The 17,089-nt window shown below is 41.6% G+C and overlaps 1 protein-coding gene across 2 annotated transcripts in view; it reads right to left on the bottom strand.

Annotated features, from left to right (window-relative positions):
- il1rapl1a (interleukin 1 receptor accessory protein-like 1a) overlaps positions 1 to 17,089 on the bottom strand; it is a 158,835-nt gene that overhangs the window by 12,847 nt on the left and 128,899 nt on the right. For both annotated transcript variants that reach the window (XM_062401893.1, XM_062401892.1), the window contains exon 7: positions 839 to 971. In XM_062401893.1, the coding sequence (XP_062257877.1) occupies positions 839 to 971 (133 nt within the window). The remainder of the gene's footprint in view (positions 1 to 838; positions 972 to 17,089) is intronic.

Raw genomic sequence — 17,089 nt, forward strand, 5'->3', positions numbered from 1 at the left:
GTTGAGGTGGAGTAACAACCAGTGGCTCATCGTGGTCTGACTGAGGGGTAGTTCGTTTTTAACAGTTCATATCCTCATCTGAATCAAGGGAGTTGCCGTTGGGGATCCATTAATAGACATGAACCACGAATCTGTCTTCCAAGAGCCTGAGTCAAACAGAGCATGATGGGTTGACCAGGTATTCGTTGGCTTGACAGGTGAGTAGAGATGTGGTTGAGGTGTGGCCCACATTTGTTTTTCTTTATTGTCTTATCCAGTTTCTCTTTAGTCTGTTTTTTCTTCTGGAACATTTTGAACGTTTCATTGAAGTGTTACAGAAACGGAAAAAATCGAGAGACGGCAGGAGATTTTGTGAATTTAGTTCAGACTTAGTTCACGATCTGGATTTTGTTCATCAAAATATCAATTTTTCCTGTTACTCCAGATCTTGTCATGTATAGGACATGATTATCATGATATGTGTATACTATTGTTGCCCAGCACAGGGTTGCATGTCTCACCTAGTTTCCACCTGACTGCCGGTGCATTTTCACAGGACAAAAAAAACATGATTTGAACTGGAGGATTAAGGTGTCAATGTGAATGAATAGTGATCTAAAACAAGCTTGAAGTCTCTGCATGATGTAAGGCAGCGGATAAATCTCTGGAAAATGGTTGGTTTGGTTTATGCAATTTGGAGTTAATGGGCTAAAACATCCAAAACCATTGCTGGCTTCCTATAATATTTTCCAGTGAATTCATCCACAGCCGCCATTATTCTCTCATTACTGCCAATGAAAGGATTTTAACACCGTGCAGCAGCAGCAGTAGCAGCAGCCGCACCGTGTGTGTATCTTACTTGATGTCGCTCTCCTGGACTCTCTCTTCGTCCAGGTCTTCTATGAACTTCTCCCCCTTCATCCAGTAGATGAGCGGGCTGACGTCGCCGCTGTAGCCAAAAAACGCCCGGCACGTCAGGTTCAAAGCACTTCCTGCAAAGACAGAAGACGCTCATGCTTAATTGTCCCGCTCGCAAAAGCTTTCAGAGTCAGTCAATAACAAGAACAAGGACTGCTTGTTTTTGTGGTGATGTGCATCCACAAATCATACACATATATTAAAATACACAATACTCATTTAAAATGGTTACATGACACAACACATAAGCTACCCCCCCACACACACACACACTAGAGTGATTTAAAATGCATGTAAACAGCAGTGAACACATGAGGGCACTCGAGAGCTTCCTTAACCCCCAGAGACCGTGTCCAAAAGATAAATGGAGGCAGAGGGAAGTGAGCAGAGGCTGATGGTAATATTATTTTATTTAGAGCTGCTGCTCGGGATGAGGGAAGGTCAGGAGTCAGCAATTGCAGTTTGCTGAGAGTTGATCCAAGCAAGAAGCAGTTATTGTCCCCAAAGGGCATATTATGTACTTGTTTCCTGTCAATTGATGGATTATCTCCTTGGTTCAACAGTCGACAAAAAGAGAGATGTGAATTGCGACAATTTAGAAAAGTTTCCTCCACCTGCATTGGAAACTTTCAATAATGCAGGTGTTAGTTTTTGCTCTTTGACATTGAATCAAAATCCCTGGAGAGAGCTTGGGGTTAAAAAAGTGAAATATGTAAACCTAATATTACAGTTCTGATCAGAGCTGATTGGAGTTGATCGAAACAGGCTCCTTTTAGCACTCATGCATGTCTGTGAACTATATGCAAGTAATAAGCTGGTTAACATAAAGACGGAGCATTGTTGTCATATATTATGCACATGTTTATACTGCAGTCGTCTGAAGAGGAATTCTCTGAGGCCGGGGGTGCAGCAATCACATGCTGCTGCCTCTCTGTGAACCCACAGCAACATGTAAACAACACATAGATCAGGGAGGCTCGTGGTGCAGCACATACTGTAAAGTTCTAGGGAGAGCGAGCGCTGTGAGTGACTGGCTGCGGGGCGTGGGATTTTTTTTTTGGGAAGCAGCAGATGAAATGCTAGAAGCGGACACGGGGTGAAATGCTCGTTCCTTTTACAGCTGGATTTAATGAGCAGGGTGCAAAAAAAACGGCGCTGGTATGAGGCATGTATTCATTAATACTGCTTAGCATGATGCAGCACCAAGGACACTTCCCCCCTAGGGATGGATGTGGGATTTTTGAAACTCCACATAGTCCTACAGTTTATACCTAGGGGCCAAATATATGTCCAACTTCGATCCACAATTCTGGATTCAGTAAGATGCACAATTAAGTAAGTCCTTGTTCACTGTTAAGTCTTTGGCCGCAGCACTTACAGCCTCACAACGAATATTCTCACACAGAATGACTCAGTAGAGATGAGGCCCACCAATGCCCAACAGTCCCCTTATGAAACATTTAAATTCATTAGATCCAGTTATATTTGTATCTGCACCAAATTGAACACGCTCGTAAATATCAGTGCCGTTAACATTTCAACAAGATCCAAGTATTACAAGCATAAAAATGTTGAAAAACCTGATCTTGCAATATTACATGAAGTGAAAATTTTTCCTGGAACTTCCCCCTGACCTAATGGGTTCTTCCCTGGCTCATTTATCACCCCTCCACAAAGTAGTATTCATCTTTTTGCATAATCCTGCTAACTAACAAACCTAGAGATCACTGCACTAAAAACACAGCTTTGATTTCACTCTGCTCATTGCTCGTCATCACTTGTCAAACCAAAACACTGTTTTGGTGAGTAATGTTAGTTCAACACATTATTTATCATTTACTGTATGAAACTATTTATCACTTAATTTTGAATTAATTTAATCATGTCCAGAGCATCAGAATATCAACTGTAACTTAATTTGTTGATACAAATATGTTTCAAAGCTCGGAGGTACGTGCTCTCCAATGCTAATGCTCTATCTCACCATGTTAAAGAAAGAGAAAAAAAAAATCTGGATCCAAACCCCATATAGAGGGTTGTTCCATAGTTCAGACCCAAACCCTCCACAATGGAAATTGTTTCCTGTAGATTTAAAGTAATCCTGCTGACTGACTTACAATCAAACACTGATGTGACAGTGGTGACTAAACTTGTATTAAAAGACACTTCTACTGGATTGCACAAGGGTTTCTAATATTGTATCCACTCGGCGTAATGATCTCTGTACTTCCTCACATTCTCTGACCGTGACCGGTGTCACTTGTCCTGAGGTTATTCTGGGGAGAGGATGGTGTGTGTTTGAACTAAGGGCATGCGCTCCCCCTGCCCACAACACAGACACAGCTTCAAAAGACTTCAGTAGGTCGCTCTCGGCACAGGGAAAGTTTTATGGCGTGTAGGAAAGGCGGCTGGGAGGAGACCCTGGAATGAACCAATAGTACCGTCAGTGAGGAGCAGTGGCTGACATTTCTAAAGTTCAACAGCCACTCTCAGCTTTGTATTTGTGCACAACCGGGCTCTACAATGACAACACGCTGCACCTACAAAACAAGGAGCCTTCTGTGTGTGATTTACACACTCATGCACACACAAGATTTGGTGCATTACAGTTGCACATAGGGGAATAGCTGAATGCTGTGTATCTGCAGTCATGTCGCCACTAAAACATTTCGTAGAAAAGGATCCCGGATGTTTGCAACTGAATTACAAAGATATGAAAGGAATATTACAAGTATAAGGGCTTCAATGACTGAGTATTTATAGTATACTGTATAGTTTCGAGCGGAGCTTTTTAAAATAGTTATAACATTACATTGTTCATCAAAAAGGGATCAATTAGAAAAACCTAAATGTGTGTGATCTGGTGTGATCAAACATGGTTTGAAGTAGTTATGGGGAATTTTAATGTTTTTCTAACATCCAAAAATCCGAAAGTAACAAATGCCTGAGGACAGACCTCTCTATGTGTTTGCTGCAGTCTGACTTTTTGCCAGACAGCGATACAAGGCCATCTTTATTCATTGTTTAGTGTCTATGAGATCAAATAACATAATCATGAATGTTGAATGCATTAATTGAAAGTCGCTTTGGATAAAAGCGTCTGCCAAGTGACATGTCAGAATAATGCAATAATCATGAAACCAAGTAAGTAAACTTAAGATGGAGCAAGGAGGAAGGTTTCTCAGAGGTTTGTCTAAGGGGAGGTCCACAGTCTCTGACCCCTGGTTTAGATCAGAGGTTCCCAAAGTTCCATAGGGCAGAAAGGGGAATCATTAATTTGTATCCATCAGTAACAAACCAAGAGTATATATGAATATTTAGGTCTTGAGTTTTATTTCATTTAATTTACTAGACTAAAATTTCTAAAACCCCGAATCCTGTCAAAAGGGGTCCATGGTGTAGTTTTTGGTGTTAATGGAAAAGCACAATAACAAATCATTTTGTGACTTCGGCACCATGGACAGCTCCCAAGAGTTAATCAATGCGCAGCACCGAGAGGCTCCTGATATTTCAGAGCCATGGTCAGGGCTGTAGATTCCAAACTAAACAAACCTCAGGCAGATAAAGGATCTATGAGCCGGGCAGACCAGACTAAAAATTCCCCAAAACAACCCGGTTACCTCTGCACCCCCTGTGACAAGTGGATGGAGCAGGAGAATGGCAGATTCACAAATTGTCTCCCCAAATCAAGTACTGATCGCTTAATTATCCGTGTTGCAATAACGCAAAGTAACCACACTCTGCAATACAGCCCAACTGTGCATGTTTCTTATGTGATACAAATGCAAAATTTCTGTTTTCCTCTGTTTGGAACTCTCCCCCGTGCTCTTAGTTTATTGCTAAGATCTATTGCACCATGGGAGCGTCATGCTGCCGGCAGTCACTGCCTGTAGAGGAACTTCCCACTGAGCTCCCTGGGAATCACAGGAAATTGTCTAAGGCCTCACGCTGCGTCATTCTAAACCAAGTGCAGCATCCCCTAACACACAATTACAACCACCGGTGGCCCACTAGAGGCACATCTGCAGCTTCATCATTACATTCAGGAAAATTCTTTGGGAGCTAGACTGTGTTCGAAGATGGTGGTCATTCATTTTTATAAAACTTGCTCCACTACAACAATGAAGATCCCATTGACCTTCTATCCAATCGTGAATAGCCCATATTCACAAATCTGCCTATTTGCCTCAAACTGTTTCTAAAGGTGCAACATTCTCTAAGTGAGGGAAAAAAAACATATAAAACCTTTTCTAAGGGAAATACGTAGAAACCTAAGAGACAGTCACAAGTGAGGGATCCCTCTCCCACACGGACAGTAAGGTAATAGATGTCACATATAAATGAAGAATATGAAATATAGAATGAAAATGAATCAATCTTAGAATTTCATTTCAGATCCATTATCACGTGAGGACCATGGTGTGACATTCAAGATGTTCTGTCCACAATTTCACAGGCACATCTTTTACAAAGGTGGCAAGAAATTATATTTTTTCTTGTTGCTGCTCCCAAATCGGCAGCAAAGTTTATTCTACTGCACATTATGCAGCTCTGTTATCACATCAACTGCCACAAAATGTCCTCTTTCTGCTTTTAACACACCTTCACCTCCCGCTCTTTTACACCCAAAGCAATCCAGTGCACTGCCGAAACGACACACACATAATTAAAAATCCTATCTATTTTCTCTTGGTTGTACAAATGCAGTGTGTATAGCCAGAGCCACTATAGTTAAACACGGCTGGCTGAGGAGAATATGAAAAAGACGTACAAATATTAGCCAGGTAGAGAGGAAACAGTTTTACATAAGGCTGGCATGACTCATTAGCCTCGGAGCCAGCAAAGTGCCACGATGTCGAGCCGGTTGAGGTTTGAACAGATGGTAGAAAAACCATTAACCAAGACTGGAACAATGAGGTGAATCATTTGCACACGATGGAGATACAGAGAAGGAGGAGCAGCTTACAAAATCCCTCTGTTCTCTCCTGCTGTCCGATCTCTCTGCACTGTCATTGTTATTATAATCTATTATTATCTATTATAGAGCGGTTTGTAACCCTCGGTAACCATGTGGTGTGTGTGTGTGTGTGCGTGCCCTTGTATTCTTATTCAAGGCTTTAATCTGAATACCCACTAACACATGGGGACTTGTGCCACTTTTCATTCACTTTAATATACATATACACATATAAATAAGATAAGATAAGACTTTATTGATCCACACACTGTGAAAATTTACTTGTCAAAGCAGCAGACGATTCAGATTGAGGTAGACAAAGGAATACAAATATAAAGAGGCAATAGAAAAAAAATTAAAAAAAATCCACACATCCACATTTAAATATATGCCTATATATGGATGGGACTTCCCAATAGTATGCAATCAAGTATTAATATAGAAAGATAATCAGGGATAGATCTACTGTATATACAAGAGGTTTAATGCGGGTAATGTGCAGAGGACACTAATGTGCAAAATTACCTTCAGTATTAAAAGTAGAGAGTAGAGTGACAAAAACAGTGCAGTATTTTATTTTTCAGTCCAGATAGTTTTGAGTCTGACAGCAGTGAGAGTAAAAGAAAGAAAAACAAAAGTACGACACTGACCAAGGTTTTCTGACCGTTTATTTAAAACAGTAAAAAAGCACCTGCAGTGAGTCTCCTTGGGCGGAACAACACTTTTTCCTCATTCTTTACAGGCACTGTTTGTTGGACCATCAGTGGGCAGCCGTTGTCAGGTATCTCTAAAGATATTCACTTGGGTTCATGCCAGGGTTCTGAAACCCAGCCACGGTGACCATCAGATTCTCAGTTGCATCAACGCCCTTCACCCCTGGATTTTTTGTTCTTCCAATCTTCTTCCACCCATGCAACCATTGTCTTCCGCTATTCCGGCCTTGGTGTGTGTGTCTACCTGGAAAGTAGGGCCTACCAAACCTGCGTCTCCCCAGCCAGGCTTGTCCAGCTCTTCCTGGGAGATCCTGGGGCGTTGCCATGCCACCTGGGAATTGTGGTCTCTCCAGCCAGTTCTGAGTCTCCACCCGGTTAGGTACGCTCATTAAACCACCAACAGAAGGCACTCAGGAGGCCTACTATCTGGATGCCCCCTTTCGATGTGAGTGAACAGGGTTTCTACTCTGAGCTCTGGGTAGTGACATGAAATAACCAGATCAAACGGCAGAGATGTAGTTTCTCTGTTGGGTGGCGGGGCTCCGCCTTAGAGTAACTTCTTCCATTTAAGAAATATGGCGGCCAATGTTTGTCTGGGGAATCTGTAGCAGAAGCTTTTGTAGCCTTTCCAAATCTGTGCATGGACACAGTCCTGCCTCCTAGCCCTGCAGGCAGATCCTTCATCCTCATGGCTTGTCGTCTGATATGCACTGTCAGTGTGAGACCCTATAAAAACAGTTGTGTGTGCTTTTCTACATTTGGCCAATGAGTAGACACATCTCAAGAAAAAAGACCCAGAGCAACATGAGATTTCCGAGGGTTCCAGCAACATCTATAATCCACATTCTATTTCATGTGATGTCTCCTTGCCCCCGTGTGGATTATTATGCTGCATATCTTTTGGTAGAATCTCCAAAACTGAGGCCCATGGCAGTTTCATTTTTTAAATTCACAAATAAATGTGCAATTACAAGAATTGGCAAAACCTGGTGTGAAAAATATCTCCCCCCCATCCGCTGACTGAATGTGTTCCTTGTGCAGAACAAAAGCATGATTAAGTGTTTTGAGTGTGTGTCACTTTATACGAGCACATCTTTGTGTGTTGTTTCTGCTTTCACACATGCGTGGGTGTGGAAGAAATCCATGTAATCTCAGTTATTGACATCCTCCCCCCGGCTGAGGGCTGGTTACGCCGCCTGATGCTGCCGAGACTTGAGATCCACCCTTTCTTTTCATTCCTGCTTTGCTCTGTGAGTGAAAACTAAATAATAAGTCAATCGGCAATTTTGTGGAAAAAAAAACCTTTGTTTGATTTCTTGCGGTGAGTTTGAGGATTTTAGAGACACAACTGTGCTATTTGTAAGGTAAATGTGAAAGTACAACAAGTAGCCGGCCAGCTCACCTTAGCTTAAAAGTCTGGAAACATCTACTCCAGCTCTGTAATACAAGAACAAGTCACCCACGGGTCCTCTAATACTCACTAATTGACATGTTACTGGTTTGTGTGGGCACAGGGATTTCCTGGAAACTTGTCCTCGCCTTGGAAGTCACTGAACCCATTGATCCTCTCATCTGAGTCTAAGCAGGAAAGAAAATAGGTGTGTGTCCTGATACTATTTCTTTAAAGCCCACAAAAAAGTTGTGAAGCAGGTAAGACAAAATCCGATTATTTTAAATTCACCAGGATGAGCATGGTTGGGAAATTAAAGATAATTTTTTTGAACAAATCAGAAATCAAAAAGACTGTGCTGTATTTTTAACATCTCAATCAGCTTGTAAGAAACTCATCAGCCGCAAGTTGTTTTATTGTGAAAGTCTATGACATCACCATTGACCCTTCACTCCACTTCACTTCAAACTAGAGGACATCATAACGAATCCCACAAAGACAAAAGTAGCCAGTGTTTAACATGTTCTCAGTGGCTTCACTAATTCCACAAAGTGCCAAGTAGAACTAGCTTGTGGAGCACAGGTGCTGCGGCAATGGACAGAAATGTTGCCAAGAACACAACTTGACTCCAGAGCTCGAGGACAATGAGTCCATGACCCTTTGGATGTGAGTGGATGTGTGTATAGCATGTGGGTCTAATCACAGGTGACGGCTCGCAGCTCTTGACATATGTTAACAGGTCTGGGCGCGGATTTAACTTGGAGATGGATGTGGTTAATTGGACGAGTATGGTACGGAGCGTTGCAGGTGTGGAGCCAGTTTGCAAAAATGGACCCGCGCTGGATTCCGCTATGTCAGTGAACTGTGACATCACTGTTGGCTGTTGGCTGTGGTCACACCTGCTTCATATTTTTATCCTGAGAGCCTCGTATTTATTTACTATGTAGAACTGCTCAGTTTCTGCCGGCCTGTGCTCTTTTAGACGCATATTATAGCACATTATTAGTATTTGGCCGACACTTACTGTCTAAAGTAACTTAAATGTGGTTCTTGAAAACAAAAACCACATAACGCTTTTTAAAAGAACTACTTAGGAGGACCACTTTGAGAAGACACATCCAGCCACCGAATCTAGCTGAACACGAGCAAAACCTTGACAAGAGCCAGGTGTCCTCTGATGAAAGAGTGAATAAATGGATATATTACTGAGTGAGAGCGCTACACAGGGTCATGAATCTGATTAGCATCAGCTCTCGCCGCACGTTTAGCTGATTTAACAGTATTTGGGATAATTAGGCTGCACAACGTTGGCAATCTGCAGATTTAGACGGAGCAATGCTTTCCAAACCAGAGGAGAGGCAAACAAACCCTGCACAGAAAACACTCTGCAGATGTCAGACGAATTCAGCACAGACGCAGTGAACGCACAGTGAGATTGACAGATACGCAGACAGAAGGGCAGATGAATGAACAGACAAGCGGAGGGAAAAAGAACACAATAAACCCAGCGTGCATTCAAACATAATTATAAATGAACACACACACATAAGACACACAAGCACGCACACACACTCATCAATGTCATTTCTGTCTCATCTTTTTCTCCTCGAATAGAATGAATCAGACCCCTGTCCTTCACATGTCACTGCTCAGAACAGAGTTGGTTTGTGCGTCTCTTTGTGTGTGACAGCAACCGCCATGTTGCGTTTGTAGAAAAGGCTACAATCTGATGTTACTTTTTCAATATGTCATTGTCAGTGTGTGTGATGTTGCGTAATAACACCCTGGTCTTCAGCAAAACTCTCTTAATGCTATATTTTCAAAGGTACGACAAAAACCTGGCACTGGACGAGATACCTCAAGTTTGTGCTTTTCCTCGCCGTGAAGTGAAGTTTGCACTTTGCTCATTTGTTCGATTTCTTTTCTTCTCCTGTTCTCTGAAGGTGGGAGGGAAGGGATGACGAGTTGGCAATTTTATGTTATCCAAGCAAGGAGGTTTCAGCATTTTGGAGGAAAAATAAAATTAATATAAAGCGCTGTAAACTTCTGTCTCTGTGTGTCTCTCAATCAAAACAATAACTAAAAACTTAATTGGAAGCAGCATTGGATCATGGGAGTGTGTTTTTGTATTTGTCGTAGCTGATGTAACTGATTTAGATACAGCACAGTCACTTACATTTTTACCCATGCTCATACTGGTGAATTTTGGAAAATGCAGGTACACGGAAAATTTGTAATATAAGATTAATCGTTTTTTAAACATTTTAATAAAGGGCCGTTACATATAGTTTAAAGTAATTGTTGAGTTTTATACCAAACTGAGATTATTATATTATAAAGAACACAGGAGTGCCACAGAAATATTTGTTAATCAAAATGAAGAAGCAGAATAATATGACCGCTCAACATGCTGCAACTTAACAAAACACATAGACCAAAAAAACAACCAAATAATGGAACCAAAATACAAAAACACATCAAACGGAGGAGAAGTTTAGAATCTGTATCTACGTGAGTTGCACAAAGTTTGCACAGTAATAACAGAACCTGTCTCATGTGAACATCACATCACTTCCTGAAGTCTATTCCCACCAGTCGTCTGTCAGTACACTTCATCCAGAAACATAGGGTTACCATGGGAAACAGCTACAGGCATCATCTCCTTTTGACCAACTTGTCTGACGAAAGTAACTTTTCATTTTAACAAGCAGTTTACACGTCAATATGAGAGATTTCAAACATGGGGATTTTCCATCAAAATGTTCAGTAAACAAAAACAACAACAGATAGGGCTGAAGATTTAACAGTTTTAAAAAGTGTAATGACTGGACTGACGACCAAAGTGAGTCATGTCAGCTCTGAGAGCCGAGCAGGCACCGGAGATTTCAAGATTTCACTTGTCCTTTTTTTTAAAATTTGATTTCTGGGCCACGATTGCCGGCTTCCACAGTCGCTGGTATGTCACAGAAATCAGCCAATATGTCAAACTCGTGCGAACGCAGCTTTCTAGAGACAAACTCTCAAACTACTGTGCATCATTCTGTACAGAGAAGGTCAAAGATCCAACGGAAGCAACTTTTAAGCTATATTTCAGGAAGTTTTGCAATATATCATAAATAAATAGATTTAATTAATAATCTCTGGATTGTGATGTCTATAGATTGTTGCCAATGCAAAAATTGATACACTAATCCCTTAAAAGCTCATTAACATTTATTTCAAAATTAACAAACAAATATAATTTGATTCTGGTGTTTAATGCTTGGAGGTTTTGTGTAGGCATCGTGCTACAAAATAAAACTGTGTAACAATATTCAGTAAAAACACAAAGGTTTGATGACCACAATTATACGGCCCCCTCAGTGAGTGAGTGTTGTTGAGATGAGGCTTGAATTAGCAGCACCACTTTGTGCATTGTAATTGTTTGTGCAGATGTGGTGAATATGGGATTGTGGTGTCAATGACAGATTTTAATTGTCCCCTCTCATCCCCACTTCACACTGGTTGTTACAAGCGCATGAGCCAAAAAAGTTAACAACATACCAATTATTTTTGTATTTACTTGATGCTGCTTGTTTATCTGCCGGTTTGCATCCACTCAGGTTTGATTTTGATGCTTAGGAAAACCAGGGTGATGCTCAGATGATCAGGTTATTCTGGGAGCAACATATCAAGACATTTTTTTCAAATCTCAATTTTATTTAGGGCCATTGTCTGATGAGCAGCAGAACAATGCTGACTTGTTTATAGTTTTATTTTATCCAATGACATTTTAAGAGTCTAATAAACAAAAGAATGAGAGAAGCTTCTAATACCATTAAAAGCCTCGTAACCCTTCATCTGGAGTGAAAAATCACCAAACTGCACAAAGCTGTCCTGCGACACTGCGATACTCGACACCCTAACTTTTGATTGAGACTTTAATGTGAGTGTTTGCATATTTCAAGAATTTAAATAAAGCGCTTATGTGTTCATGTATGAATGTGTGTGTGTGTGGGTGATTGGCAACTACTGTAAAGCGCTTTGAGTTGTCATTAAGACCGGAAAAGCGAGATATAAATACAAACCATTTAGCATGTGAGTCAATGATAGAGAGAGACGGTAAAGATAACCTGCAGTTATCGCTGCAGGAGAATCTGACACGAGTCCTGTCAGTCACGAATCTTCCCCCACAAGGTGTGAAACAAGCATGAACAAACTCACATGGCGCCGCCTAATCGTTCTCTGCACATGGGAAGGAGAAGGCAGCAAACAAGACAAGCAGCAAATAGACGCTCGGGGCTTTGAAAAACAGAATTATGAGATATTTCCAACTGACTGATGCTTTGCGGTATATTTGAGATCACTTTTAATCAATTACCATTGTGTGTGTGCACGCTCAATTTAGCAAGGGGCGGTACATCCATCTGTGTCATTGATATAGACTGTAAATAAAGATGTACAACATGTCTCCACTTCCTCCCACTATCCAGGAATGAGGCCAAAGTTTCTCGGATAAGAATGTTTCCATGTTGCACAGAGTCCGTCAAAGACACCAGGGGACTTTTTGTTCATATCCCATCCACAAACATGGAGGGAACTAGGTTCATGACCTTTAGTGCAGCCAGCCACCAGGGGGCGAGCGAGGCTCTTTGGCTTCACTTTTGGGGAGCTGTAATCTCATCCATCTGTACACACAGTCTATGATCACACATTATGTACATTTACCATAAGTGCTCTTCAATAGAGAAAATGTAGCCTCACATCGCTGTCATAGAACTGCATCGTAAAACAATTGTCCACAGAAAGAGAAGGAGGTGAGAGTCAGAGAGTGATTTATATAATATCGATCCTTCAGAAAAGATGCTGAATGGCAGCTGGTAAACAGCTGGCTTATTATTCTCGTTGTTAAAAAACAAACAAGACACGGCTTCTTTTTCCAGGTTCATCGCAGTGTGCAGGAGGGGGGGAGAGTGGGGAAGGCATCTCCAGACATCAGCAGACACAGACTGGTGTGTTTACCGTTTTCTGGTCGTATCGGGAGTCGACTGTCGAGCTCTGAAAAGTCCAAAGCTGTCATCTCTTTTTCTGTAGCCTCCTGCAGGTTACCATGACAACACCTGCTGTGCTGAGTAGAAGCGGCTCAGTGGGCGGCGTCAGGACCGGAGTACAGTACAGACAGTAAAGTACAGACAGTACAGTACAGTACAGCACAGCACAGACACAGAGCCTCTGTGGGTTTGTGCGATTGGCGAGAATCAAAGCAAATTAGAGCAATCAAAGTTTGCTCTAATTTGCACGAGAGCCGACACTAAAATTCGGGGTGCAAGCAATTTGAAGATTTTGTTTTACAAAGCCGCTTTTGAAAATACTCTAGAATCGCAAGTAAGCCTCACTCTTGGCTTTTTTTTTTTTTAGTGGTGAGATGATGTGAAGCAATTTACTCCGCATTGCAGAGAAATGCTGGTCGCTGTAAGATTTTTGGGGAATCAGGAGAGGATTCAGACGCCCAGCAAAGAGAGAGTGGATCGGAGGCTTTGGGTACAGAGTGGGTGCAGGAATGAGAAAAGGGCGCCGAGAAACATGAGAGAGTCGGGGCCCGTCCCTCCACCACATCAGCCTCTCTCCTGCTCTAATATTGTCCCCTCTCCAGAGACAAGCCCTTAATTACCATTACTACCCTGAGAGATTTTAACGGAGGAGCAACCTGCCTCTTTTTATCTCTGCCGCTCCTTCTCCCCATTTGTACCGGGGCCCCAGATGATCTGTCAGGGAAATTTAAGCCTTTAATTACCGGTAAAAATTACGGCCTTTGTGAACAGGTAGTCGGTACCCCCGCTTTCATCTCCCCCTTTCGTCTGCTAAATTCCCCTTTTTGATGACATAATAGGTGCTCTGTCTAAGCCGGTGGATGACAGAGTCCCATTATACCGGGGAAGGCACCGGGGGGATTATATGATGATGGGATGATGAACTAAATAAACGCTCCTTTATCTTTATACTGACTCAGGGATCAACGTGGAAACAGACGCGGCCACCTCTTCCTCAAAATCAGCCTTGTCCATATCTTATGATACTGTCCACCCTGGGAATAGAAATAGGGTTAGGGCTGGGCTGTGTTAAACCTAACACACCCCAGTTCCCAAACTCTGTCCTCACTTGCCTTTCTACCCTTTCCACAATCTTGTAGACTGTATTTCAGACACTCAGAAACGACTGTATCTTCTCCTACAGCGTTTATGTGTTATCATAGCTACAGGCTCCACATCCCCCTTCTCTCTTACACTTTCATTTAAGTGCCAGAGGGTTTCGGGGATCACTTTTGTCACTGCAGTGGGTTCATCTGAGTTTTATGTCCAAAGAGATTTTAATTTCCCTTCGATGACACTGGGTGTCTATGCTTCTAAAAACTGCTTTTTAATCGGCTCAAGATAGACAGGGAAATTCTTTGAGATTTGCGACTGATTAAGACTTAAAAAAAAAGAATAATGCTTATACATGCAATTGTGAAAATGCCGATGTAAGGGAAAGGAAAAACAAAGAGGCTGAGAGAGAAATAAGAGAAGGAATGTTTAAGAAGCAGACATGCAGAACATAGGAGAGAGGGAGCTGAAATTGGCTCGTGTTTAAGGGGCTGGAGGCCAATTTAATATTGTGATTAGGACACTTGAAGAGGAAAATCACTTTACCAGGTGACACAAGAGGGGAGTGGCTGCAGGCACAGAGTCACTGACCAGAATGCAGACTGAGGTCAGACTAACTCTCTACCAGAGAATATCTCAACCAAGACCCAACAGTCTCCCTAAATTAAATCGAGCTTCACCAAATTTCACACACCCATAGATGTCAGTTCCCTAAATGTGCCTTTTTGCATCTGGTCTGGAGCCGACCTCCTGGGCTCAGGTAATGATGACCATGATTTCTAATAGTGCTCTGAAGAGAAAGATGAACAGGGAAAACTTTTAACTGGCTAATGTAGCAGCGTTTATTTTTGTCAAATGTGATAATGCAACAATAGCATGTAGCAACTTGTCAGAAACATGTAGTTTTACTAACATCTCCACTTAAGCAGTAAACATTAGATGTGAGACGCATCAGAAAATAATGAGTAGGGTGACTAAAGGTCAGTTTCCATCCACCTGTGTTTATTCACATTTTCAATTTGCACTTGGCCATCGGTTTGTGAGTGTGTATGAATAGGAGAGAATATGGTGTAAAGTGTTTGGAGTGGTTGATAAGAACAGAAAAACACAGCCCATGTATTTCTCCATCTACTGATGCTCCAGCTCCACTAACCGACTGAACCGAACAATGATGGGCCTACAGATCAGAGACCTTTCTTAAGTAATTCATTATGTTGATCATGATATTTAAAGGAAGAACTGTTCTTTTTCTGAATATATGGATCCAGTCAATTGTTTTGTCACCATCCCTTTAAGAAAACTGGAATCAAGTGTCTTAAGGTTACTATGTTACCATGTCCGTTTGTTCGACATTTACATAAACAATACAATCTCAGACTAAAATGTTTGCTTTATACAGATGATACTGTTTTATATACCTGAAAAAAAAAATCTGCATGTAAAGACAGCAATGAAACCTGGTTAAAAAAAAAAATGACCCAAACCTTTATTTTGTCAACAACACGACACGAAAAGAAAGTTTTATCAAATTTAAATAATCAACTGTATACAGATAATTTGTCAACTTTAATTGAACAAACTTTCTGGGTTGTCAATTGAAGTATTTTTGAAATTGGTCAAACCATTTTATTTTTAGTATGGCAGCTCACTTTAACAAAATGCACATGGGAATCTGTAGTTGTGTAACTTCTCATTTCTCTCTCTTCTCTATGGTATCTGATCTTTTTTCTGATCCGTAACCACTATCACTACATTACTGGTCCTACATTAAACAATTTCCAAACTGTACACAGTAGAAACTTCAGAGCCGGATTCAGCCTCTTTACTGGAGGAGTGTTTGGCTCTGTGCGTAGCTGTGCACCTACATAGTGAGGGCAGAACAAGACATGATGTTGTAACAGAAGAAGTATTTTTGTCCTGTGCCTGTTGGTGATTATAAATGAAAAGTGAAGAAGATATTAGTGAATGGTGCATATTACAGCAAGTCAACAAGGATCCATTCACCAAAGTGGGTAGTTCTTGTTAATATCTAACTGATAATTCCAGAAATCGCCATTGGTCTGTTATGTGGCTCACATATCTCAAGAGCCATTTATCTGCGTCACATTTGGCATCGAAATTTAAATTGTGTAGCAGTGACTCATCAACTCAAGCGGTGTCAGTCACGACAACAGCGTGTTCGCAGTAACGACAACTGATACGGATTCTCCAGTCGAGCCTCGGCCCACTTTGAATGAACGGCCCTTTGTGCCGCAGCTTCAGGATTCTTTGGACTGAGATAAGCAGCTGGTCACTTCTACAATTTCAGAAAGCTGCAACCAGCATCACCACAGGCAGAGCACACATCCCATTCCAAACAGGCAGTTTAAATAAAGTATAGCGAACTAATACCTGGAAGAATGAGATGAATAACCATCACGCTTATTAACCATGTCACAGCTGAGGTCTGAGCTTCTGCACCATACACCACAATAGAGACCGGTAGACAGAAATATGGAGCATTTTAACCAATAAGCTGTTCTAATTTGAAAACATGAGGATACATCAGACTCATTTGCAGTTAATAAGTGACAAGCTTTCTATCTTTAAGTCATTTTTTTTTTTGCACACCCTCTGGAGCTTTCTACCCCTGGCTCATGTGCTCATACGCTGTTTTTAAGAACTGCAGATCTAAGGAATTAATTAGATTTTTTTCTTTTATCTCCTTCCTCCATGGAAGAGATCCCACATATCTTCACTTCTTGAAGAGAGAGACCCTCTGAATCTCTTCTTTATTCTGCTGATATGTTGCCCCTCCATTTTACAGCTGACACCTTTCCAGGTACCTTTCGAGGTGTCAGCCGGCTTATCTTCTGAACGACACCCAAACCCCCAGTCGTTCTTCAAGGGACCCCCCACTTAGCCCTACTCTCCTTTCTATAACACAAATGAAACCCCTCTTCACCTTCCACACCTCAGGCTCTTATCGCACCTCTCCCGCCCTCTCCTCCCTCTCACCCTCTGGTTCTGT

This window comes from Platichthys flesus, chromosome 13 (assembly GCF_949316205.1).
Source record: "Platichthys flesus chromosome 13, fPlaFle2.1, whole genome shotgun sequence".
Taxonomy (NCBI): domain Eukaryota; kingdom Metazoa; phylum Chordata; class Actinopteri; order Pleuronectiformes; family Pleuronectidae; genus Platichthys; species Platichthys flesus.